Raw genomic sequence first — 26784 nt, forward strand, 5'->3', positions numbered from 1 at the left:
CAGAAATCTATGAGGCCCCTTGTAGTGGATCTGTACTTATCCCTAGGCTAGGAATGGACTTTGGGAGCCCATCCCACATGGAGGGATGCTCCCTGAGCCTAGACACAAGGGGGTTGGCCTAGGCCCTATCCCAAGGATATGATAGACTCTAAAGACCCCCTACGGAAGGCCTCACCCTCCCTGGGGAGCAGAAAGGGTATGGAATAGGTAGGGTGTTATTGGGGGGCAGGGGAGGAGGGGGAAAGAGGGAACTGGGATTGACATGAAAAATAATCTTTCAAATTCAAATAAAAAATTATAAAAAATAAACTGAAACTGTCAAAAAGCAAAAAAAATCTATAATATATACTAAGAGAACCTGGTGCAGAGCCATGTAGACTCTGTCACTGTTTTTTTCAGTTTCTGAGTTCATAAGAGGCTTCCTTAGTTGATTCAGAGGGCCATGTTCTCCTGGCGTCCTCCATCCCCTCTGGCTCTTATAATCTTTTTGCCTCCTCTTTCTTTGGGTTCCCTAAGTTCTGAGGGAAGGGATTTAATGGGGACCTCCCATTTAGACTTTCTTTTATTTATATTTAGTTTCAGATTGCATGTGATTCTGAAACATAATCCTATAATTTCTTTAAGCTATTTTACATTTCAGAAACATACTTATTAATCAATAAAAATGATGAATTTTTCTGAAGAATTTTTCTTTTGGTATTATTTGGTATAATGAAAATGGGTATTTCTTCTTCTATTCTCTTTACTCCAAATTGTTTAAAGCATTAACATGTTCATGTAAGCAGACCTGCCTTTCCTATTATTCATTTTGCACTTGAACTTTGCTCTTTGGTGCAGATGAGAAGCACATGAAGCATTCAAGTTGTTTATGACTTAATAAGTTTATATTGCAATTCAATAGACTATGAAATACTTAAGTTGCTTGTTACAATATCCAAAGCAAATGCTTCTTAAAGTCCACTCAGCTATACACTATGTCTTATGTTTGTGATTTAGGGCACTACTACAGTCATTGAATGTATTTTTAAGTGGGCTTGAAATATATTTTCACTTTAAATTGCCCCATCCTAAGCAATAAATACTATAAAATCATAGCTGTAAATATTTTATACATGTTCTGATCCAATGCACAAAATAAATATAACATGACCAGGGTTAGCCTAAAACCATTTACCTCACAATGTAGAAAACATTGGAAATTCAAAGTGAAATGATGAAAATTTGTGTAGGCATAGACATTAGCTTAAAATTCTGTTTGGGACCACAGATCTGTAACTCAAATCACTATTAGGATACTACAAATTTATTATCCCTTAGTGAGTACTCTGACCTAGATGTCTGATCTACGACATTCTTTGCCTCACTTTTTTTCTGAGACAAAAATTATAGTCTGTAACCTTTAACCTTTTCTTTATCCAGTACAAACCAAACATCCCAAAGCGAGTGCAAGGATGCTGAGGACAGTTTGGAAAGAAGTTATGATGTTTTTATTCAAGAACAGAAGCCATATAGTAGATGATTTCCTGATATGTGAATGGCTGACAAAAGGAATGGAATTAGGGATGCTGAGTCTTCAATGGTAAAGAAAGATAACTATGCAGGGGTACAGAGAATGGTTAGTCTTGCACAGAAGAGCAACTACAGTTCTTGTTCAGTTGGGACATGACCAGAGCTGTTGAAGAGTAAGTGAGAGCTGATCACTTTACCCTGGCATCCAAAAAATGCCACACACTAGGTGAGGTTCAGACAGATGCTTTCCGGATCTTTGGTAACTATGAACAATGCCCACTTGGCTTATCTAGACATTTCATAGATCTTCCATTACTCAAATCTCAAGAACAATGTAGGTTCAGAATGAATGTACTTATTTTTTAAATGGAGATACTGAGAATAAGGTTGGGAGAGACTGACTTTGAATATGAGTCAGCATGATTCAAAGCCTGTCTACAAACCATAACATCATCTTATGAATGAGATTTGGCAAATAGAAAATTTAAGGGAGTACTTTTCAATAACCTCCTTTGCCTATTCAACCAAAATAAAGCCACACTGTCTCCTTGAGGGAACCAAAAACAAGAAGAGCTTTCATTGTAGAGTATAATTGTGTGAAAAGGAAATTGAAAACCCATTATCTTGGCCCTTGGTTTCCTTCAAATCTCTGAGAATTCCCCTTGTTTTCCAAGGAAAACTTATGTAAATATGAGTAGTAATTAAAGAATTTAAAGAAAAAAGAAAAAAGCTGTTATTGATTTGTTTTGAGAGTGGACAAAGGAACAGAAGGAAACAACATTTCCAAGGAAAACTTCACCTTTATGACTGTATGGTTTTCAGAATGGAGATTGAAAGAAAAATAATTCAGAAGTCATGCTGCTTATTTACAAAACTGAGGATACAAAATCAGCTGGAGGGCTGGATCCTTCTTGTTTGCCTCTGTGTGTGTGTGCGCGTGCGCTGCATTCATAAAAGTGTCTATTCAATCTATTCAAGTAAAAGGAAAGTGTGGTTTTATTTTCTTAGTATATCAGGAAGTCTCAATCACTCTCAAGGTGTGTCAGAGATGTTTCAAAACATAAATAACTCAAAAATATTTACAAGAATTATGGAAATTAATGATGTTTTCAGTAGAGAGAAACTTATGAAGACAAATAGTTATAGAAGGTGGCAAAAACTAAAGGTTTGGGAAAAATTGATTTAACAACAACAACAGAGGGGGGAGAGAAGGAAGATAATAATAACAAGAAGAATAAAAAAAGAAGAGGAGGAGGAGGAGGGAAGGGAACTGGAGGGGAGGGGAGGGGAGGAAAAGAGAGGGGAGGGGAGAGAAGGGGAGGGCAGGGGAGGGGAGTGGGGAGGAGAGGGTGAGAGGAGAGAGGAGAGAGAGGAGGGGGGGAGGGGAGGAGAGAGGGGGAAGGAGAGAGGAGAGAGTAGGGAGGGGAGGGGAGGGAAGGGGAGGGGAGGGGAGAGGAAAAATGGACAGAGGACAGAATGGAAGCAGGAGAATAGTATTCATAGTCTTGGGATGCCTCTCACTGAGTAAAATGTTTCCACTGCACATATTAATACTTTCACCTAGCTCTCTTAATTGCTACATTATAAAATTCATATTCAATTTGAAAGTAATTTTTTACTTTCGGAATTTGCATCTTTTTTTCCAATAAATTATTTTTTATTAGTTCAAATTAGAAACAAGCCTGCTTCACATGTCAATCCCTGCTCCCTCTCCCTCCCCTCCTCCCCCACTCCATTCTCCCTCTGCTCCCCAGGGAGGGTAAGGCCCTCTATGGGGGGATCCCCAAAGTCTGTCATATCATCCTGGTCCCCCTGAGAAGGGGACTAGGATAGGATCTCCTGAGCTAATTGGGAGCATGGGAGTAGGGGAGACGGATCTGGGAGAAAGAGAGAGGAAGAAGAGAATGAGAGAGAAGGAAATGGGGGAACAGGAAGTTTGAGTCAGGGGAAGAATAGAGGAGAGCAGGATGAGAGATATTATAATAGAGGGGAGCCATTACAGGTTCCAGGAGAGATCTGACACTCGGGAGATTTCCAGAAATCTACAAAGATGACACCAACAGGCTGAATTAATGAGACTTTTTTTATTCTTTCACAGAGAAGAATGATAAAATACTAAGGATTCATTAAAATGCAATATGACTGAGGACAGAGCCTACTGGATAAATATTTGCATATACAAAGCCCTGGCTTCATTCTCTAGCACCAAGAAAAGCAAACAAACAAACAAAAAAGACAAACAGAAAACAATACACAATCAATGTCTTAACTTCAAATAGTTAAAAAGGAGAGCACAGAAGAGATTTGCCATGTTTTATTATAAATTTAGCATTTCCTTTTCAAGGATTAGATGATTCCGAGAAACCAACACTGCACAACTTAGAAAATGCAGAGACATTTGTTTCTTTAAGTAACCATTAACACACTGCTGGATGAAAAACATTTCATATCTGATGTGGTATTTTGAATGAAGACAGCTGAGATATAGCTATTATTGTCTTCTTGAAGTAAACTGGTCTGATCTATATACAGAAGCATGTTAAATGCAGGTATTAAATTAGAAGCTTCCACAGACATTCTTCTTCCATTAACCCCCACTCACATTCATTCCAAGTGCATTTAGTATTTATTTTGTACTCTTACAGTAAGGCTCTCTACATTGACTTTAGAAAGTAAATCATATTAGTAGGCCAAGAGGAGGTCAGCTTTGGCAGTATCAAAATGAGAACATACACATGGTAGCAGATCCTAGGTATTGTTAGTTTAAAAGAAAAATTTCTGTAAAATAAGTGCCTATTTTTTACTGCAAGTGGTACACAGCACGTTGCCCTCAGTTTCACAGTTCAGTCAAGGAGGCTTCCAGGAGAATCACAACCGCTGTGGCTATGGAGGATGAGGCAGAAAAGCCTGCTGGAGGCGGTGCTTGGGAATACCACTGGGTATTAAGAAGAGTGTACAGTCCAGTTATTCCCAAGAAGTCCTCTTGCTGCAGATGTGTAACTAATGGTCCCATTTCTCTTCTCTTTCACTTGTACTTTCTTCTTCTTCAGGGAATGCTGATCCATTCTGGCCTTTCAGATGCTTAACCCCTGAAATCATAAAAATTGTGTAAAATTCAAGTGAATTTTATTTATGGTAGATCCACTGCTGAAAGTGTTAATGAAAACATGGAATGGAAAAATTTAATTGTGTGTGTGTGTGTGTGTGTGTGTGTGTGTGTGTGTGTGTGTGTGTGTGTGTGTTTTCTCCAAGAATCTCAGCAATGTATCCTATATAAACCTTTTCATTCACTGAGCAGTAAAAACACATCCACACAAATTTCCATTAGAGACAGGGTATCTTTTATAATTATATCTTCTCCATTAAGGATTGCATCACAGTCTATTAAACCCCTGTTAACTAAAGATCTGCTCAGAGCCCTTATTATAATTCCAATGTATCATTTAGTGAAAATATTGCTTTTGGCATCACTGAACACAATTACAAAGAAGGCCTTTCAAAGTCCTAATACCAAAAGGGCTGTGTGCCATTTCTGTAATGTATAAACAAAAAAGTAACAGTCACAATATTGTTAGCCATATGTTTGGACTCATAATGTACCCACTGGATTATAAATTCTTTTATTCAAAATTCTTCAGTAAGTATGCCTACAGAGTGGAAAAATCTATAGGCATACCTTTGCCTAAAGCTGTTCCTTAGATGGCCTGGCCTGACCTTGCCTGGTGGGCTTCCTTTTCCTCAAGGCTTTATTTTCACCTTTCACAGTAATTTCTGCTCTAAGTTTCCTTTAGTCACTCCAGGCATATTTAAGGCTTTAAGCTTTTCTCCTTGTGTAGCCAACACCAAAAGTCTTTCTCCTCTTCACATGTCTAACCATCTTCCACTCACCCTTCAGGTATCAGCTTCTCTCTCTCTCTCTCTCTCTCTCTCTCTCTCTCTCTCTCTCTCTCTCTCACACACACACACACACACACACACACACACACACACATTATGAGGCCACTTTGGTTTATGGTAATTAAGTGACCAGTTTCCACATTACACTGTAAGATCTTCTCTTGCCAGGAGCAGAACATGTGACTTTATTGAGATGTTCCCAAGAACAGAATTCGCAGCAGTTTAGGAAAGAGACTTGGCCTCTTGCCTGGGGTCTGTATCAAAACTAGTATATAAGAGCTGTACATGAAAGTAGAAATTTTGGGATACAAAAAGTTAAGAAAAGATGATAGAGAATCTGATTTTCTAAAATAGTGGAGGAAAATTAAAACTGATCTATACAGGTTCTCTGAGCAGAAACAGGGTCAATGACTGACAGTAAGGTAAAGAGTGGATTGTAGTGAGAGTTCTTACTAGGTACCTGTGGTGCTGACCACGCCTGTTTGGGTGTGGTCACAGGTGCATATTCTGATAGGGACTCTGAGGGCAGCTGAGATTGGATGCTCAGAGTACAGATCCTGAGTTATTGGTTTCTCATGTAAGTGATTTCTCCCCATTAAAATTAACCTACATCATCCCAATCCTGTCTATCGTAATTTGTACAGCCACACGATAACCCAGGGTCAGCACTACGAGCATCAAATCTCAGCTGCCCTCTAAGACTGAGCTGGAACCCAGAGAGCACAAGCTTATCCCTCACCCCAGACCAAAATCCCACAGGCTCATGTACAATCCTGTGACCACGCCCAAACAGGTGTGATCAGTTCCACTGATGACTAGTAAGATCTCTCTCTCACTACAGAGTGGATTATGTCCAATATAGAAAAAGAAGCTCCCAAATCTTCTGTTTGTTCAGCAAGAAACATGTGATTTTTGTTTGTTTGTATTGTTTTTTGAGCAAGGATATCACATTATATGTAGTTCATGCTGGTCTGGAACACATTATGTAGCCCAAGTTGACTTTGAACTCATAGAATTATTCTACATTGGCCTCCTGAAGAATGCTGGGTGCAGACTTCAGCTACCATACTTGGCTCAAATGCACATTTTTAAAACAAATTCATGAATGCATTGGGTAAATACACAATTAAAGTTTCTTTTATTGGTAAAAGCATATTCTTTATGTCTTAGTAATCACTCTAAAGTCCTTAGGGAATTTGCGGGTATACTTTGGAGCACTAATCACCCACTGAAAAAATATATATATTTTTGGATTTTTGAGACAGGGTTTCTCTGTGTATCTTTGGAGCCTATCCTGGCACTCACTCTAGAGACCAGGCTGGCCTCAAAATCACAGAGATCCACCTGCCTCTGCCTCCTGAGTACTGGGATTAAAGGCATGTGCCACCAATGCCCAACAAATCTATATTTTTTATTATATTTGTGCCTTTTCAAGGAAAAAGCCCCACAATTTTCAACAGATCTTGGCCAGGTCTCTTATCTCCAAATAATTATAAATATGAGTATTAACCAATCAAATCTCTATGGTTTAAAGAGGAAAGTAAAGTTTCCTGTTATATTCACTAAGAAACTATTAAATGAACTGGAGCACAAACTTTAGCCCTTTGCTCCTATTGGGAATTCTTTGCCTGGGTAGAATGGTATTCTCCACTATCAGTGACCTTCTATAAAATTAGAACTAGAAAGAAAATATCGTGACTGATGATCATGGGGCTTTTTTCATCACTAAACTGGATTTAACTGTAACCTATCCCTCACTGTTGGTTTTAGTGGAATCAAAAAGGTGTTGAATTTTTATTTATTTATTTATTTGTTTGTTTGTTTGTTTGCTTGTTTGTTTGTTTGTTTGTTTTTTGTGACAGGGTTTCTTTATGTAACTTTGGAGCCTATCCTGGCACTCACTCTGGAGACCAGGCTGGCCTTGAACTCAGAGATCTGCCTGCCTCTGCCTCCACAGTGCTGGGATTAAAGGCGTGTGCCACCAATGCCCGGCTAAGGTGTTGATTTTAATCTAGCTTGTAGACTGTCTTTAAACATAACAAGGCTACAAATAGAGATAGTGTTTTGAGAAAAGAGGAAGCTTTTCTGTTGTATACAAAACTTTGTACTGGACGCTAGACATGAAGACTGTGGTCATTTAATCTTCAGAGACAAAATCAAGCAGTTTGATTTAAATATAATAACCCCCATCTGGGAAAGTGACAAAACTAGAGATCAAATAGCATGTGGGATTAGGAGTGATGATGTGCACTTGATTTAATTTAGTGGAAAACTATTATAGATGAGTACAACAAGCCATGCTGATGAGTATAACAGTGCTCCAACTTGAGAAATAGCAATTTATAAGCTGGTCAATAGCAAGCTTGGTATCTATGCAAACACTACTTGCAAAATATTTTGAATAAGCCTTAGTTTTTCTGAAAGCCTTTTATGTACAAAGGAATGACTTCTGTGGTTTTAGCATGACCGCTTACTAATGGTTCAAAGTATTTAAAATGTAATGTTGGATAGATTCTATTTAATAGTTAATGTGCACTCTGAATGGCCTCTCAATAAAGTCCTATCATTTCTTAAATTGGAAATGTTTTTTGCATTTCCTAAAATGCCTTTATATATTCTGTATTTTGTTTAATAGTTTACCATTAATTTTAATAGGAATATATTAACATACTAAGGTCACAGAGATCAAGTGAAATATTGATATTATTCCCCCAAAAGTGTATGTTTCATGCATTAGACTCACTACAAATATGTACACTGATACATTATTTGAAGTAAACTTGGTGTAGCCGACATAGTCAACAGCTGTTTTAATACAATGAAAGCAATATAGTCAACCTCTGCTCTAACACAATGAACACTCCACAGCATAAACTTCAGTCAACACATGACCACTTTTATTTAACTCTTCATCACTTAAGGACACACTCCTCTGCAGAGTAAATGTGGAAAATGGTTCTCCATGTCACATGGAAATAGGGAAATATTTTTATATTTATGCATATTTTTATCTATCAAGTACTTCACCAAAGCCATTAGACAAAACTAAAGCCAAGATGAAAAGGTTAACAGGCAGTAGTATGAAACAAGTGAGGAAGACAATCCATAAACCACTATCAGATGTAAGCTCAGATAACACCTTTGGGAAGAATCAGGTATCACGGTGGCAAAATGCGAAGAGTCACACGTTTATCATCAAGGCTGAGGCTGAGGTCAGGAAAGAATATGAAAATGAACTTGTATATGTGTTTTGGAGAGCCTATGACCATCTTAGAATGACACAAAGACACACACACACACACACACACACACACACACACACACACATATATATATATTATATATATATATATATATATATATATATGCTTTTTCAACACACACACACACACTGTTAATCTTGTTGATATGACAGAATTTAGAATCACACAGAAGCCATTTCCAGGGAGGTTTAGCTGAGTGTGGAACTCCACACTGAATGTGAGCAGCACTCTACAGTGGACTAGAGCCCTGGATAGAATCACAAGGGGAATGTGAGCTGAGCACCAGCATCCATTTCTCTCAGTTTTCTTACAATGGCTTCACCTCCTGCCATGATGAACTATATCCCATACTATAAACCAAAATAGACCCTTCCTTACTAAGTTGTTTTTGGTCAGGTACTTTGTCTCAGTTAATAGAAAAATAATTAACACAGACATATAAGAATATATATATATATATATATATATATATATATATATATATATATATTCATTTTTGTGAGGATACTGCTGCGCAGTCTAGGGAGAAAACCACCTTAATAGACTGAAAACCTTTTGTGCCTTCCAAAGCTAACTGCTCATTTGATACCCCTTTTCCTCTGAAGCTAATGGATTCCCCCATAATTTAAAAGTAGTCATAAATTTTTAAGCCTGCACATAATGGTGCTGAACAGTATTAGGTAATTTTACTTTAGAAAGAGACAAAATAGCTCCCTTTTCCATAATATTTGCTTGGGATTGATTGAATGCAATATGATATCTATGATTCAAAAAGAATGAATCCGTGAGCAGGAGATGGTAGTTAGCCTCCAAAGCATTATAAACAAAACAGGAAAATGGAGAATTTCATTTAGAGCCACCATGCTATGGTGTTCATGGAATGACATCTAGTGCTGGCAGTGTACAAGACTTTATCTTCCAGGCAAGGCATTTTCTGCTGGGGTGATGCTTAACACAGCCTCATATCAACGGGTTACCCCAGTTAAATCACATCACCAAGCTGTGACTGAAGCTTGTGAAGGAACCCTTTGATTACCTCATCTCAAAGAGGGAAGGCACTGAGTAGGTTACAGATGTCTTCATTCAGTGATAACTTTTCTGATTTGAATTAATAATTTTTAATTTTAGTGTTAAAGATCAGTGTCTGGTGTTCTTTTATTGTATATGAATATTCTAAGTTCAACTGGAGAAGAGACATTTTGAGAACTTGTCTATCTGAAAGGATGATTTGATCTGAAATTTGTCAATGTGTCAATGTGGAGAGATCTCTGGGTATGAGGCAGTTAATAATTCCTGACTCTAGGCTTACTCCAAATCTATCGCAACCAAGACTGTATGGTATTGTGGAAAATTAACACATCAAACTGTAGAGCAGAAATGGCTCTATGTAAGTGTAGTCAATGACCTTTGACAAAAGGAGAAAATGCAACAAATTGCCACTAAGAGGGTTTTTCCAATAAATCACCTAGAAAAAACTGAACACTCATGTGCAAAATATCCCAAACTTAATATGAAATGCAAATTTTAAAAGCCCTAGAAAATAACAAAGGAACAAATCTTCAGTCTAGCAGTGATTTTAGACACAACACAAGAGACATGGTCTCTGAGAGGAAAACACTTGATAATCTGGTCTTTATTACAATTAGGTAATTCTGCTTTTTATTCAAAGCCCAGGAAAAGAAGACAAGCTACAGACCATGCAAACAGAAAGTGCAACAAAGACACAACTATTAAAAGTCTATTATGTAAACACGCAAAGGACCCCTGAGCCCCAACATTAAGAAACAAAACAACATAGCCTAATTTGGATAAGTATCTAAATGTGTCCCCATAAAAGAAAATATACAGAATACTCCTGAGCATATCCAAGGACATTCCATATTACATGCTATTAGAAAACTTCAGATTAAAACAATGAGATGCTACTACACATACACAACAAGACTGGAGAATATTGAAGTACTGATAATGGTAATGATGGAGAAGACGTAGAAGAATGTTTATTTTTTACTGGAAGAAATGGAAACTGTTACTCACATTGCAAGACATTTTAAGTGGCATGTTTCAGAAACTAATCATAGTCTTGAGCTGGAGAGATGGCTTATCACTTAAAAGCACTTAGTGAGCTTCCAAATGGCCTGAGTTAATTCCAACCATGCCCATGGATGCTCACAACTGCCTTTAACTTCAGTTCCAGGGAATCAGTGTCTTCTTCTAACCTCAGCATATGCTAGGCACACAAGTGTTACACAGGTGTATATGCTGGAAAACATCTATACACATGAAATAACAATGTTAAGATAATAAATAAAATAAAAAGTAACCATGCTCTTACCATACCATGCAGAAATTTCTCTGAGGTGTTTACTGAAATGGATTTAAAAATCTGTGTCTACAAACACATGCAAAATAGCCCCAATATGGAATTATCAAGAGAATCTTTGGTAGATAAATAATCTGTGATATATCCAGGCAGTAGAACATTATGCACTATTAAAAAAGAAAAAGAAAAAGAAAAAGTTGCCACAAAAGACAAAGGATAAACTTTAAGGATATTAGTAAGTGAACAAAAAGATCCAATCAAAATGCAACGGTATTTGATTTCAATGATATGACATTCTGGAAATAAACAAGACTGCAGAGACGGGTTAGTTATTCCTAGGGTTAAATGAGGAGGGATGGACAGACAAAGAATTTTATGGCAGTGAAACTAGTCTATACTACATTACACTAGTAGCTACATATAACATATATTGTTTCAGATTTATAGCATGTACATGAGTAACCCCAATTTAACCCATGGGCTTGATGCAATGACATTGTCAATATAAAATTGTAACTGATGTGTCACTACAGTGCAGGTTTTAGATAACAGGGAATATGGGTTCAGGTGTAGGAACAAAGGTTATGGGAACTCTATACTTTCTCCTCATTTATTCCTGTGAGCCTAAAATTACTCTAAAATTAGTTTAATTATTTAAAAATTATGGTAGGTTTAATGTTAAGAATAGTATGCTGTAGAAAAGGGTTGGGATGGGGGTGGGGGGCAGGGGAGAAGGGGGTAACTGGGATTGACATGTAAAAGAAGCTTGTTTCTAATAAAAAAGAAAGAGAGAAGAATATTATGCTGTGAGGTAAAGGTTTGAGAGTCTATTGCAGGGCGAACTTGGGAGTAAACACTGAACTTCAGTTTTGAATGAAGGTTTCTCATTGATGTGCAGCCATTCATTACTAACTCAGTCGTTTTACTTTTGCTCTATTTATTTCGGAATTTATTCTTCTCTTCTTGGTTTTTTTTTTTTTTTTTTTTTTTTTTTTTTTTTTTTTTTTTTTTGGTTTTTCGAGACAGGGTTTCTTTGGGTAGATTCGGAGCCTATCCTGGCACTCGCTCTGGAGACCAGGCTGGCCTCGAACTCACAGAGATCTGCCTGTCTCTGCCTCCCGAGTGCTGGGATTAAAGGTGTGCACCACCAATGCCCGGCATATTCTCTTCTCGATCATACAATCTGTTGACACAACTATTCTCTTTTTTGCTGCTGTACTTGTACAGTACCATTTGTAATGTCTCCTTTTTCATTTATAATTTTATCTGTGTGAATCCTATCACTTTAAATTTGTGTTCATATAAAGTTATGCTGATTTATCTTTTCAAAAGGCAACACTTCACTCTGTGGATCTTGACTGCTGTGTGTATAGTCTTGGTGTATTTATTTATGCTTTGATCATTATTTTCTTCATCCTGTTTTCTTTGGATTTAGTTTTATTTTTCTAGTTTTTTGAGCTGTACCCTTGGGCTGCCTATTTGAATGACCCCTTACTTTAATGCAGGCTTTTATTCTAAACTCCCCTTTTATAATTATTTTCTGTATTCCAATGATTTGATATATATTTCCAATTTTATTTTTGTGAACATACCATTAGATTTCCTTCTAATCTCTTCTTGTATTCATAGGTTGTTCAAAAATAATTTAATTTCCACATATTTGTTAATTTTTCAAAATTATTTTAGAATTTTATATTTTATAGTACTGTGATATGAAAAGTTACTTCATGTTGAAGAAAACTCTGGATGAACTCTCATTATCTTGAGAATTAGAGTCAGACTCCTTATCAGAATGTTAGCAAGGAGTAACTAGAACCAATACATTATTTCATTTGCTGACTAATCAGTTACAGTCTAGGTGAATGACTGAAGATCACACATGCCCAAGGCATTTTAATTAATAAAATGACTAGCTTTAATTTTACCTTCATTGAAACTCTTTCCTATTTTATGTATGAATAGAATTAAATGAAGTATTTTTCCAACAAGTAAACTTCTTTCCAATAAACTCAATCATGCTCAACTCATTGTCTGCATATAGAAAATGATAGATCATTTGGTTTGTATTTAGCTTATTAATCTTAAGCTTCCACATAATCTTAGTTCACTAATCCAGACATTTTCTGCACTTCTATTTGGTGGCAAGGAAACTTTCAAAGAAAGAGAAAGAGGGGGAAGAAATAAAGAAAAAAAAAGGGAGAGAGGAAGAAAGTAAGACAATCTTAAAGTTGTAAGCACAAAATAATACTTTCTCTGTATTTATATTGCCTTGATCTCCAAGCACAATTAATCTCATTGTACATATGGCTTTTTTCCAAGGAAGTGATGTAAATGAATCTAAGTGTTTCAGTCACCTCCACAATTCTTCCATTACTTAAAACTCTTTCACTAGAGAGTGAACTCTGATGCATTAGTGTCAATATCTTCCCAGTACTCTCCATATCCCTAGGCTATTTTCCTCCATGCTCTGTGGTTGCTTTGGCTCAATTAATCTCTCATACCCCAGTCTGCTGACCCCCAGGAAACTTCTGAATGAGCAGATTGTTCTGCTTTTTGTCCTTTGTTTGACCTATAGATACACAGGTCAGGCAGCTGCTTGGCTGACCTGTCTCTCTTCTGCCAGATTTACAGCTGTACCCAGGCAGCCTTTCTCCCTGGCTTGCCCTCTCAGTAAAAGCAAAACACTGTTCTTGTGTTCTTGCCACAGGGCTCCCTGACCTGCTTCCCTCTGTGGTTTGCTGCCCTTCCTTGATCTCATTCCTTATTTACCTTCCATACATAAAAGCATGGCTCCCCTTCTTTTCAGAAAGATTTCTAACCAGCTCCCATGAGCTAGTGCATTTTTTCTTTTCTTTTGTAAGCTGTAAGTATACTTGATGAAAAAGGGGCATTTATTACTCAAGTTTGCTGAGGAATAGTAGTTTTACATTGACTATATGAAGGCAAAAATCAACAGTCTCTGCTTAAAAGATAATTTCCTATTATTCAATGGTAGTAACTAGAAGGTGTTCACTTGCCTCATTTACCTGATCTTCCAACACTAGTATCATTTACTTGAGATTGATTTTTTAAAATCATTCATTCATTTAGACCTTTTGACACAGGGTCTCATATAGCCCAGGCTGGCCTCCAACTTACTATGTACGTCAGGATGACCTTGAGTTCTTGATCCTACCTCTACCTTTCAAGTGCTGTGATGATTGTTATGGACCAATATAGCCAGCAGGAATTTTTTCTAATAAAAAAAAATAGGTTCCATTCCCTCACCTCAGAAACATTATACTAATAACTTTGTGGTTTTTAAAATATAAATTTTTAAATTCCAAAATACTTCTGCAAAAGAATGCTGTGTTACTTTCATTGTAGATGTGCTGTGTTGTTGGTAAAAGTTTATCATCTCCCAAAGTTGCTTTAGAAAAATTTTAGGCTGTATTGAGAATATTGATATCTTTTTAAAGCCCAGGCAGAACTTCATTTAAACTCCAGCTGGAAGAAGAATTCTCAAGCAAGTTTGTCATCGGTTATCACTCCTTAGATGATCGACATCGTTGCAATTCATTCCTCAAACTTACTGTGTACCTAATCTATTTACCTTAACTTGGAAACTTATTCTTATTTTGCTATGTTTCGGACGATGACCTTGAACTTTGTTCTTCCTCCTCTTGCTTCTGCCTCCCAAATACTTGTTAAAGTCTGGTCATGGTATGATGTGGAGCTGTGAAATATTGGGGATGTAATGAAGTTGGTAGAGTGTTTGTTGAACATGCACAAAGTCAATCCCAAGTGACTCACAAACATGTGTATCAACATCCATTGCCTGGCTCTCATGCTGTCATCATGCTCTGACTAATGGGTGAGTCATTGCCTTTCGCCACGACCTTGCTGAAGCAAGTCACCATGACATAATATTGAATTATAGGGGCAAGATGTCACTTGTTTTTGCTTTAAGGAGACAGCCAAGGACTAGTGGTGAGGCTAAGTTGGCAAGCAAAGGTAAGGAGGCGGGGCTTTGTTTCTGTTTCCTGAGGCTCGGCATTTTTCTTCATCAGTTTTATTTCCTTTAATAACATGAAAAAATGAATAATTTTTCTGACATTTCACTTTGGCCTAAACTAATTTTATTAGGTTGTTGACATGTGAAACTCAAAGCATGTATCTAATCCTTTCCCCTTACTTTGTATTTTCTCTAGAGTCTCCTTTTGAGGTGGAAAAGGGAAAAGGAAAGGCAACTAATGTGTGTGTATTGTTTGTGTGTGTGTGTGTGTGTGTGTGTGTGTGTGTGTGTGTGTGTGTGTGTGTATTTGTGTGTCTACAGGATGGAGGCCACAGGACAACGTCTGCTGTCATACCTGGTGAGACATCTACCTTGATTTTGAGACAAGGTCTCTTACTTGGCCTGGAAGTCTCCTATTTGGTTTGGCAGCCTTGCCACACCAAGCTGCATAGATTCACCTGTCTGCATGTCCCCAAAACTGGGATTATGACCATATGCCATCACACCTAACTTTTTACTTGAGTTTACATACTCATTCTTATGTAGCAAAGTTTTACTAACTAAAATATCTCTCCAGCTCATGGAACATTTTATATTTTTTTCTATATTCTAGCTTTGAAAACAAAATCAAAGATAGAAATGTCTGTATAAAGAGAAAATAGACTGGACCACAAAAAGAAGTCCCCATACCACATAATAATCAAAATACCAAATTTATAGAATAAAAAGAAAATACTAAGAGCAGCAAAGGAAAGAGGCCAAGGAACATATAAAGGCAGACATATCAGAATTACACCCAACTTTTCAATGGAAATGTTGAAAACCAGAAGGTCCTGGAGAGAAAGCAGTGCTAGAGGAAAGTTCATAGCACTAAGTGCCCACATGAAGAAACTGGAAAATAGTCACACTAGAGAATTGACAGAAATAATCAAACTGAGGGCTGAAATCAATAAAGTAAAAACTAGGAAAACATTACAAAGAATCAATGTAACAAAGAGTTGGTTCTTTGAGAAGATCAACAAGATAGACAAACCTCTACCCAAACTAACCATAAGGGAGAGAGAAATGAAAGGGGGATATAACAACAGACACTGAGGAAATCCAGAGAATCATCAAGTCATACTTTGAAAACCCGTAGTCCACAAAATTCAAAAATCTAAAAGAAATGGACCATTTTCTGGATAGATATCACTTACCAAAATTAAACCAAGAACAGATAAGCAGTTTAAACTGAATTATAACCAATAATGAAATAGAAGCAGTCATCAAAAGCCTCCCAACCAAAACAAAACAAAACAAAACAAACAAACAAAAAAAACAGGGCCATATGGCTTCACTGCAGAATTCTACCAGAAATTCAAAAAAGAGCTAATACCAGTTCTCCTCAAATTATTCCACACAATAGAAGCAGAAGGGACATTGCCAAGCTCTTTTTACCAGGCTACAATTACTTTGATACCCAACCACACAATATACAACTAAGAAAGAGAACTACAGACCAGTATCACAATAAACATTGATGCAAAAAGACTCAACAAAATATTGGCCAATCAAAGCCAAGAACACATCAGAAAAATCATCCACCATGATCAAGTCGGCTTCAAACCAGGGATGCAAGGATGGTTCAATATATGAAAATCCATTAATGTAATCCACCATATAAACAAACTGAAAAAGAAAAACCATATGATCATCTCACTAGATGCTGAAAACGCCTTTGACAAAATCCAAAATCCCTTCATGATAAAGATCTTGGAGAGAACAGGAATAACAGGAACACAACTCCACCAGGGGAACTCCTACAGCTGATAAACACCTTCAGCAAAATAGTAGGATACAAAATTAACTCAAAAAAATCAGTGTCCCTACTATATACAGATGATAAATGCAATGAAAAAGAAAACAGAGAAACATCACCCTTCTCAATATCCACAACAGCATAAAACATCTTGGGGTAACACTAATCAAAAAGTGAAAGACCTGTACAGTAAGAACTTTGAGTCTTTAAAGAAAGAAATAAAAAAAAAGATACCAGAAAATGGAAAGATCTCCCATGCTCTTGGATAGTCAGGATCAAAATAGTAAAAATCCCAATCTTGCCAAAAGCAATCTACAGATTCAATGTAATCCCCATCAAAATCCCAACACAGTTCTTCATAGACCCTGAAAGAACAATACTCAACTTTATATGGAGAAACAAAAAACCCAAGATAGCCAAAACAACCCTTTGTTTTAGGGACTTCTGGAGGCATCGCCATATCCTGACTTTAAGCTCTATTATAGATCCATAGCCCTGAAAACAGCTTGGTATTGGCACAAAAATAGACAGGTAGACCAATGGAATCGAATTGAAAACCCTAATATTAACCGACACACCTATGAACACCTGATTTTTGACAAAGAAACTAAAGTTATACAAAGGATAAAAGAAAGCATCTTCAACAAATGGTGCTGGCACAACTGGATTCAGACATGCAGACGATTGCAGATAGATCCATATCTATCACCATGCACAAAACTTAAGTTGAAATGGATCAAAGGTCTCAACATAAATCTAACCACACTGAAACTTCTAGAATAGAAAGTGGGAGATACCCTTGAGCGAAGTGGTACAGGAGACCACTTCCTCAGCATAACATGAGTAGCACAGACATTGAGATCTACACTTAATAAATGGGACCTCATGAAACTGAGAAGCTTCTGTAAGGCAAAGGGCACAGTCAGTAAGACGAAATGACAGTCCACAGAATAGAAAAAGATATTCACCAACCCCACATCTGACAGAGGGCTGATTTCCAGAATATAAAATGAACTCAAAAAGCTAGCCACCAAAACACCAATCAATGAAATTAAAAGGTGGGGTGCAGAACTAAATAGAGAATTCTCAATAGAGGAATCTAAAATGGCTGAAAGACACATAAGAAAGTGATCAAAATCCTTATCCATCAGAGAAATGAAACTCAAAACAGTTCTGAGATACCATCTTACACCAGCTAGAATGGCTAAAATAAAAAACACCAATGACAGTCTATATTGGAGAGGATGTGGAGAAAAAGGAACACCCCTCCATTGCTGGTGGGCATGCAAACTTGTAAGACCACATTGGAAGTCAGTATGGCAGTTGCTCAGGAAAATGGGAATCATTCTACCTCAAGATCCAGCAATTCCTCTCTTGGGCATATACCCAAATAATGCACATTCATACAACAAGGACATGTTAAACTATGTTCATAGCAGCATTGTTTGTAATAGCCAGAACCTGGAAACAAACTAGATGCCCCTCAACTGAAGAATGGATAGAAAAAATGTGACACATTTACCCAATGGAGTACTACTCAGAGGAAAAAAGCAATGGAATCTTGAAATTCACAGGCAAGTGGATGGAACTAGAAAAAAACATCCTGAATGAGGTAACCCAGTCATAAAAAGACAAACATGGTATGTACTCACTCATATATGAATTTTAGACATAAAGCAAAGGATTACCAGCCTATAATCCTCATCACCAAAGTAACTAGGCCACAAGAAGGACTCTAAGGAAAAAATGCATGGAACCCAGAGAATGGGAAGGGAGGCCAGCACTGGAATGATTCAGATCCCTGAAGGTGGATGTCAATGAGGAGGCCTTGGCACTCTATGGGCCTCCTGGGAGTGGATCAGTATTTTCCCTGGTGTAAGAAAGGACTTTGAGAGCCCATCCCACATGAAGTGATGCTCTCTTGGCCAGGACACATGGGGGATGCCCCAGGCCTAGCCCAGGATGATGTGGTGGACTTTGGGGAGCCCCCATGGAGGGCCCTACCATCCCTGGGGAGCAGATGGGGAATGGGATGGGGAGATGGTGGGGTATTGGGTGGAGGGGGGAGAGCTAGATGGGATTGACATGTGAAGCAAGCTTGTTCCTAACTTTTTTTTTAATTTATTTATTAGTTCTAGTTAGGGAACAAGCTTGTTTCAAGTCCCTTTTCCCTCTCCCTCCCCTCACCCCCAACCCTCCTCCCCACCCCCCCCCCACCCCATCCACCCACCACTCCCCAGGCAGGGTAGGGCCCTCAAAGGGGGCTCTGCAAAGTCCACCAAATCTTCCTGTGCTGGTCCTGGGCCCTTCCCCATGTGTCCAGGGCCAGAGTGTAACCCTTCACATGGGATGGGCTCTCAAAGTCCCTTCTTGCACCAGGGAAAAATGCTAATCCACCATTAGAGGCTCCCTGGAGTGCAGAGGCCTCCTTATTGACATCCATGTTAAGGGGTCTGGATCAGTCTTGTACTGGTCTCCCCGACAGCATCTGGGGCCCATGTGCTCTCCCTTATTCAGGTCAACTGTTCCTGTGGGTTTCTCCAACCTGGTACAGACCCCTTCATTCTTCATTCCTCCCTAATTTGAACTAATAAAAAGTAAATATAAAAAGAAATGGCTGCATTATAAATCAGAAATATCCTCCAGTTGCATTGAAACTTTTAACTTGTGACCAAAAGTGAAGTATCAGCTTGGTGCACACAGAATCATGTGTTTGGCATTGTTGAAACTTGCTTGATATTGGAAGGAATTCTTAATAAATGAGTCTATGTTATGCATCACTTATTGTGTATTTCTCACTTCATTTTTTCTAGTGACTTGTTGGTATTTATTTTCTACTATGGAAATTGTGTTAGGCATAAAGCAATTTTGAACAATTTTATTCTTTGCATGTGTAAGGGTCATAAAGTAGTAGAGACAACTCCCTATGTCAATAATTCATTTGGCCCAATAATTGTTGAACAACATACAGTTTGGTGATAGTCCAGTAAGTATTGTGAAGGTGATGAGAGCATTGAGAATGAAGAATGGGATGGCTAGCCATTGGAAGTTGACAATGACCAACTGAGAGCATTGTCAAGACTGGTCCTCTTACAGGTAGCTACTTGAGAAGTTACCAAAGAATGCAGTATGGAACTTTAAATGGTCATTGGGCAGCTGAAGCAAATTGGAAAGCTGAAAAAGCTCAGATAATGAACATCCATTCATGGGCCGACTACATTTTTTAAAAATATTGCTTTGGACTCTTGTCCTTTCTTAGTCAATGAAACAAACCATTTCTTGATAAGACTGTGACATACCACAAAGAGTTGCCTGTATATGGTAACCAGGGAAGATCCTCTCACTGGTTGGAAGAAGAAACAACTACAAAGCTTGACTAAATATAACAAAATCAATACTTCAAAAGTTGAATGAATTGGGATAAGACCTTTTGCCTCTTCCACCATAGTCAAATGAAATTTACAACCAATGACCACGTTTTCAAGAACCAGGAAATCTTTTTGCAAGGAAAATAACTCTATAACTAGCAAGATGCTGAAAACACTTTCTAACAACCCTTCAAGTCTTAACTCATGAATTTTCATTCTATAGGAATAAGCAAATTCATTCCTCATTGGCATAAATACCTCAATTGTAATGGTTCCTATATTTTAATCATTTTAATAATTTAAATTTCATGGTCTGAAACTGATATTCCTTTGTACCAACCCTAGTACAGTTAACATCTTACACCAACAGAAGATAAGTATAAGACCCCCCACAATGACCTGTAGCCACATGCAGTGCCAAATACTGCATGTGCTCATTTTTCTTGCAGATACATACCTATGATTAAGTTTACTTATAAAATAAGCACACAGATCAACAATAAAAATATGCTACAGAAAGTTACTTAAAATGTGAATGTTTTGTTTTGCAATTTTCCACCTTTAATTCTGACTGGCTTTTGACAAATTAAACCTTAGAATCACAATCTGATGCAAGGCAGATAGTTGAGGAATTAAAAACATGTACTACATGTTTTTCAAAGGATCAGAGTTTGTTTCCCACCCCAAATCAGGCAGCTTACAACCATCTATAATTCCAACTCAAGCAGAGCCAATGCCATCTTCTGACACCCTTGAACATTACACTCACATATCAACACACACACACACACACACACACACACACACACACACACACACACAGAGAGAGAGAGAGAGAGAGAGAGAGAGAGAGAGAGAGAGAGAGAGAGAGAGAGAGAGAGAGGGAGGGGGGGACCCAATACCTTCTTCTGGTCCCCTTGGACACTGTTCTTGCATGCACATATGAACATTCACATACATGTACACAAATACTCATTTAAACATACAATCTTTTAAAATATAAAATAAGTTGTTAAAAAGCTATAAATTATAAGGGACTACATAGTACAGAAAGTTAGGATGTTAAAACAATTAGTAGTCATCTCCCTATAAATAAGGTACAATTAAAAGAATGAACATCATAGATCAAATAACCTCAACTGATCCTAGGCTTTTCTCAGTTCTTTTATTACCACAATGGCTTCAGCACTTATGGCCAGCACCCACTGGCTCACTAAAAATCTCCTCTGGAAAATCTGGACAATACTTCATTACACATTGACACATTATATTAAATATCACCTCCTGAGGTCTCCAGGAAAAAATCAACCAATAAGTAAAGTCCTTCAGCTTCCACTTACCAAACCCATCCTTTCAATTTGGCTCTGAAAATACATACAAGGCCCTAGAATGCTAAATTATTGCTGTCATATATTTCTTGCTTTGTTCACCTATGTTTTCCCACTTAAGGAAATTATCCCTTATTACCATCCATGACCAGGGGCCAGAGAGATAGCTCAATAGTTAACAGTGCTTGTTCTTACAAAAAATCCCCATGGCAGATCACAAACATCTATAACTGCAATTTTAGTGGATTTGACACAATTATCTGGCCTCCATGGGCACTACACACACATTGAACACATATATATGCAGGAAAAACTCTCGTACACAAAAAAGTAAACAAATATTTAGAAAACAAACCATGCTCAACTATATTCATAGTGGCATTATCCCTCAACCGAAGAATGGATAAAGAAAACGTGGTACATTTACACAATGGAGTACTATTCAGCAGTAAAAAATAATGACATCTTGAAATTTGCAGGAAAATGGATGGAACTAGAAAAAAACATCCTGAGTGAGATAACCCAGACATAGAAAGACAAACAAGGTATGTACTCACTCATAAGTGAATATTAGACATAAAGCAAAGGATAACCAGTCTACTAAAGTCTACAACCCCAGAGAAGCTAGGTAACAAGGAGTACCCTAAGAGAGAAATACATGGACCCTCCTGGGAAAGGAAAATAGACAAGATCTCCTGAGTAAATGGAGATCATGAGGCCTATTGATGGGGAATGTACTGTTTATCTTATTAATTGTTAAAGTTCTGTTTGGCCAATGGCAGCAAGTTAGACAGGACTAGGAGTCAAAGAGGATTCTGGGAAATGTAGTAGATAAGTGGTGATCCAGGCAGGAAGTGACATAGCAAGGAGACTCATATCTAAGCGAGGAAACAGGAAGTGTCCCCTTTTTTTCCTCTTCCTCCTCCAGCAGCTCAATATGATCCACCGGCAAGGAGGGACGCCAATAAGGCGTCTGATAAGATAAGTCTTATAAAATATATAGATGTATGATAATTAAGACTGAACTAACAGATGAGAATCCTAGTCATTGGCCAAGCAGCATTGTACCTAATATGTTTCTGTATTATTTTGTCCATCCATGTGGTGGGCAGAACTTGGGCGACTGGCGGAGCCCCCCCACTGGCGGTAGGGCTCCAGCGGCTTTTGGAGGAAAGATTTATCGTAACAGGGTAGGGTGGGAGAGGAAGGGGAGGGGAGGAGAACATGGGAGAATGGGATGGTCCAGTTGGGGGACAGAGAGGGAGAGCAAGGAAGAAGATATCTTGGTAGAGGGAGCCATTATGGGGTTAGTAAGAAACTTGGAACTAGTTTCATAGAGATTCATAGCTAAATACTGGACTGAGATCCTGAAATCCAGTAGAAGAGAGGAAGGATCAATAATATGAGTAAAGGGTTAAGACCACAATGGGGAAACCACAGAAACAGCTGACCTGAGCTAGTGGGAACTCACTGACTCCAGACTAACAGTTTGGGAACCTGCATAGGACTGAACTAGACCCTCTGAATGTGGGTGACAATTGTGTGACTTGGACAGCTTAGGGGGCTACTGGCAGTGTGACCAGGATTTATCCCTAGTGCATGAACTAGCTTTATTTTTTATTTTTTATTTTTGGAGCTCATTTTCTATGGAGGGGAGAACTCTCTCAACCTAGATACAGTGGGGGGGGGGGCTGGGCTTGGTCCTGCCTAATATGATATGAGAGACTTTGTTGTGTTCCCATGGGAGGCTTCACCCTCTCTGAGGAGTAGGTAGGGGGCTGGGTAGTGGAGAGGTGGAGGGAGCGGGGAAAAGGGAGGGAAGGGGAACTGGGATTTGTATGTAAAATAAAAAAAAAAATTGTGACTTAAAAAAAAAATAAGGAACTTGATGTAAATGTGAGATTTAGGCTCAAGCCTGGTTTAATTCAATCCCCCCATGGACAGCAGCCTATTTTCACAGAAGAATAATCTGGAAATTTCATTCTTTTCCTTTTTCATTATTTTCACTTCATTTATTTTACTTTTTGAGACAGTGTCTCATGTATCTCAGGCTGGTGTCAAATTTGGTATGCAGCTGATGATGACCTTGAACTTCTGATCATCTTTCTTCTACCATGAATGTCGATATTACAGGCATATGTCACCATGCCTGGCTTATGGAATGCTGGACACTGAACCCTGCACTTTGTACATGCTAGGCAAGCACTCCACTAGTTAACTGAGCTACAGGTATAACTCAGTGTTACTTACTAAAACCCACAGTTCCTGAATCCCAGTTAATTTTTTCATCATGATAGCATCCATTTTCTTTGGGCCAGAATCCCACTCTAGTGACAGGCTATTTCTAAGTAATCTTACCCATTTCTTCCTTTTTTTTTTTTTCTAGTTCAAATTAGGAACAAGCTTGATTCACATGTCAATCCCTTCTCCCTCTCCCTCTCCCTCCCCTCTCCCCAACCCCCCACCTGCTCCCCACACCATCCCCCCTCTGCTTCCCAGGGAGGGTAGGGCCCTTCTGTTCTATATAATGATTAATGACCCTTTTGATAGGTTTTTTTTTTTCCTGAAGAATATGAATTCCTTTCTCAGACCTTAGAAGAAACTTTCAGATAACAACAGTGTTAGATTAGGTATTGAGAAATGCCTTGACAGACACAGATGATTCAGGATCTTACAGTTTACACAGCCTTTCATCTCAGATAGCCCCATGTTCTCTGACTATTTGTAGATGGGTTGTCACTTTGGAATAAAACAGGTATTTTCTAAGATAGTACTAATTTCAAATACTCAGAAATATTTTCCCATAAATACGGAAATGTCTCAGGAATTCCAACATCTCTTGAACTATTTCCTCTCTGAAGATTGTTTAAAAATTGCAAATGTTCTTAATCCTGATTTTTTTTCCCCTAGAAAACATGGTCACAAATGCATCATGGGGAGACAGAGTACATATGTTTACAAACTGATTACTGGAACCATACATTTCCCCCACAAAGTTATTTTCGGGAGCTTAGTGTGATCTCTGTTAATTTTAGATCTTTACTAATACTTTCTATGCAAAAAACTGTGTGTTGGGACAAAACAGCTTGTACCTTTCGTTACATACCACATGTTACTTTAAGAAGGCACATCCATTGTATTTGAAGAAACTCCAAAGGTTTTTTCAAATGAGAATGAGAGAATCTGTGCTTCCTGTTTCCATTCTTCAATTAAACTCTAAGAAGTATCTATGTCCCCAAGGTATGCATGATGTTTTAAAATCAATTTGCATTTCCACAAGTACAGATTCTACAATGTAGGGGATTTTATTCATGTTATCTGATACAATGCAAAGCTTCAAGATGAAAAGACCCACATTTGTTATTATATTTTTCTTAGAGGAGACAGTCTTTTTAATCGCCTGCATGCTGGAGCTCCAGGGACTCTGCTATCAACTGGTATCTGGTATTAAAAGAAAGTTCAAAAATACTGTGTATTGTTATACGTATTAAGCAATTCTATAGATGCTAAGAAAAGGGAAACTATTCCTAAGCAGAGAGAAGGGGAGGAATAGTAGAAATGGAGCTATGTGTGAGAGAACGAAAGAGGAAGGAAGCTCTCATTTGATAACGTGGGAAGTAGAAGGGACCTTGAAGTGGAAGACAGCTCAAGGGCTTTAAGAATTTGCCTACAGGCACTGGCTGTACCCGCCCCCTCCTACTCAGCCCCTGGGCCGGGCGGGGGCTCCAGGTTCCCGAGGCCCTGGCTGGCTACAGGTTCTGTCCTTAGCCACCACTGCTTGGGGACTCCTGCTCAAGATCCCTCCAGGCACTGCGGATGGAGGCGTGGGGAGCATTGGAACCTCATAGTCTAGTTTTGAATCCCAGCTCTGCCAGTTAGTAGCGTGTGGTTTTGAGCCAAGGATGATTAGGTGACTTGTCCAAGGTCACACACCTAAAAGGGAGGCCAAGCACACAGCCAAGAAGTGGAACCAACTATCCTTTCTGTTTGTTTCTGAAACTGTTCTTGAACCAACTCATCGTCCCTTCCTGGGGTCTGACGAGATGTACCAAGTTCCACTGACGCTGGACCGGGATGGGACCCTAGTCCGGCTCCGCTTCACCATGGTGGCCCTAATCACAGTCTGCTGTCCACTCGTCGCCTTTTTGTTCTGCATCCTTTGGTCCCTGCTCTTCCACTTCAAGGAGACAACATCGACAGACTGTGGGGTGCCCAATTACCTGCCATCAGTGAGCTCTGCCATTGGTGGGGAGGTTCCCCAGTGCTAAGTGTGGAGCTTCTGCATTGGCCTGCATTCGGCACCCAGCTTCTTGGTGGCCTTCGCCTATTGGAACCACTAACTCAGCTATGCATCCCCGTGTCCGGGTTACCGGCTTCTCTGCCGCCTCAACTTCAGTCTCAACGTGGTGGAGAACTTCGTACTGATCGTGCTCACCTAAGTCTCCTCCTCCGAGGACTTCACCATCCACGAAAACGCTTTCATTGTGTTTATCTCTGCATCCCTCAGTTACATGCTCCTCACCTGCATTTTCTGGCGGCTGACCAAGAAGCACAAAGTAAGTCAGGAGGACCGCAAGTCCTACAGCTGGAAACAGCGGCTCTTCATTATCAACTTCAATTCCTTCTTCACGGCTCTGGCCGTCTATTTCCGGCACAACAGGTATTGCGAGGCTGGAGTGTATACCATCTTTGCCATCCTGGAGTACACTGTTGTCCTCACCAACATGGGGTTCCACATGACAGCCTGGTGGGACTTCGGGAACAAAGAGCTGCTAATAACCTCTCAGCCAGAGGAAAAGAGATTCTGAACTTTTCTCTGATGCTGGGAAGAGACAACCTGCTGTCCAGAAACAAGAAACCACTCTGGCCTTCCTTCTCTCCATGTCCTCTCTGGGCCCTTCTCAAGCTGGGGGCTGAGGGAGAAGAGCAGGAGTGGACATGACAAAGCTGACCCCAGCACTGCTGACTTCTCCCCAACCCACCCAGAGTTTTTCAAGAAACATCATCATTAAGTGAAAGGTCCTAAGAACTGAGCTGGCAGGAAAGCTCCACCACTTGATGCTAAAAAGAAAAAAAAAGTTCTGAGGTTCATGACCATCATTAAGTTTTTGACCTTTATAATGACCCTTTTCACCAAGGTTAGGAACCCCTGAGCAGTGGCTCACTACTTGAAGATCATTTCTCTCTAGGCCCTTCATTTGATGTGTCTAGTGACCTACTGCCCACACCCCAGAGCGGTTGTAGGTCTGTGAATTGCCCAGGTGTTCTAGATGAATGTTCTTCCCTTCAGCCTCATGGTGTTCC

General features: G+C 38.9%; 1 protein-coding gene and 1 pseudogene across 3 annotated transcripts in view; one reads left to right on the top strand and one right to left on the bottom strand.

Moving 5' to 3' along the window:
• Window positions 1–4427: 4427 nt before the first annotated feature.
• The window catches only part of Ppp1r1c (protein phosphatase 1 regulatory inhibitor subunit 1C), a 100174-nt gene continuing 77817 nt past the window's right edge, over window positions 4428–26784 (bottom strand). For all 3 annotated transcript variants that reach the window (XM_035446718.1, XM_027420078.2, XM_035446717.1), the window contains one exon: window positions 4428–4598. In XM_035446718.1, the coding sequence (XP_035302609.1) occupies window positions 4510–4598 (89 nt within the window). In that variant the 3' untranslated portion in view covers window positions 4428–4509. The remainder of the gene's footprint in view (window positions 4599–26784) is intronic.
• LOC103159437 lies at window positions 25451–26295 on the top strand (annotated as a pseudogene).

This window comes from Cricetulus griseus, chromosome 6 (genome assembly GCF_003668045.3).
Source record: "Cricetulus griseus strain 17A/GY chromosome 6, alternate assembly CriGri-PICRH-1.0, whole genome shotgun sequence".
In the NCBI taxonomy this organism is placed as follows: domain Eukaryota; kingdom Metazoa; phylum Chordata; class Mammalia; order Rodentia; family Cricetidae; genus Cricetulus; species Cricetulus griseus.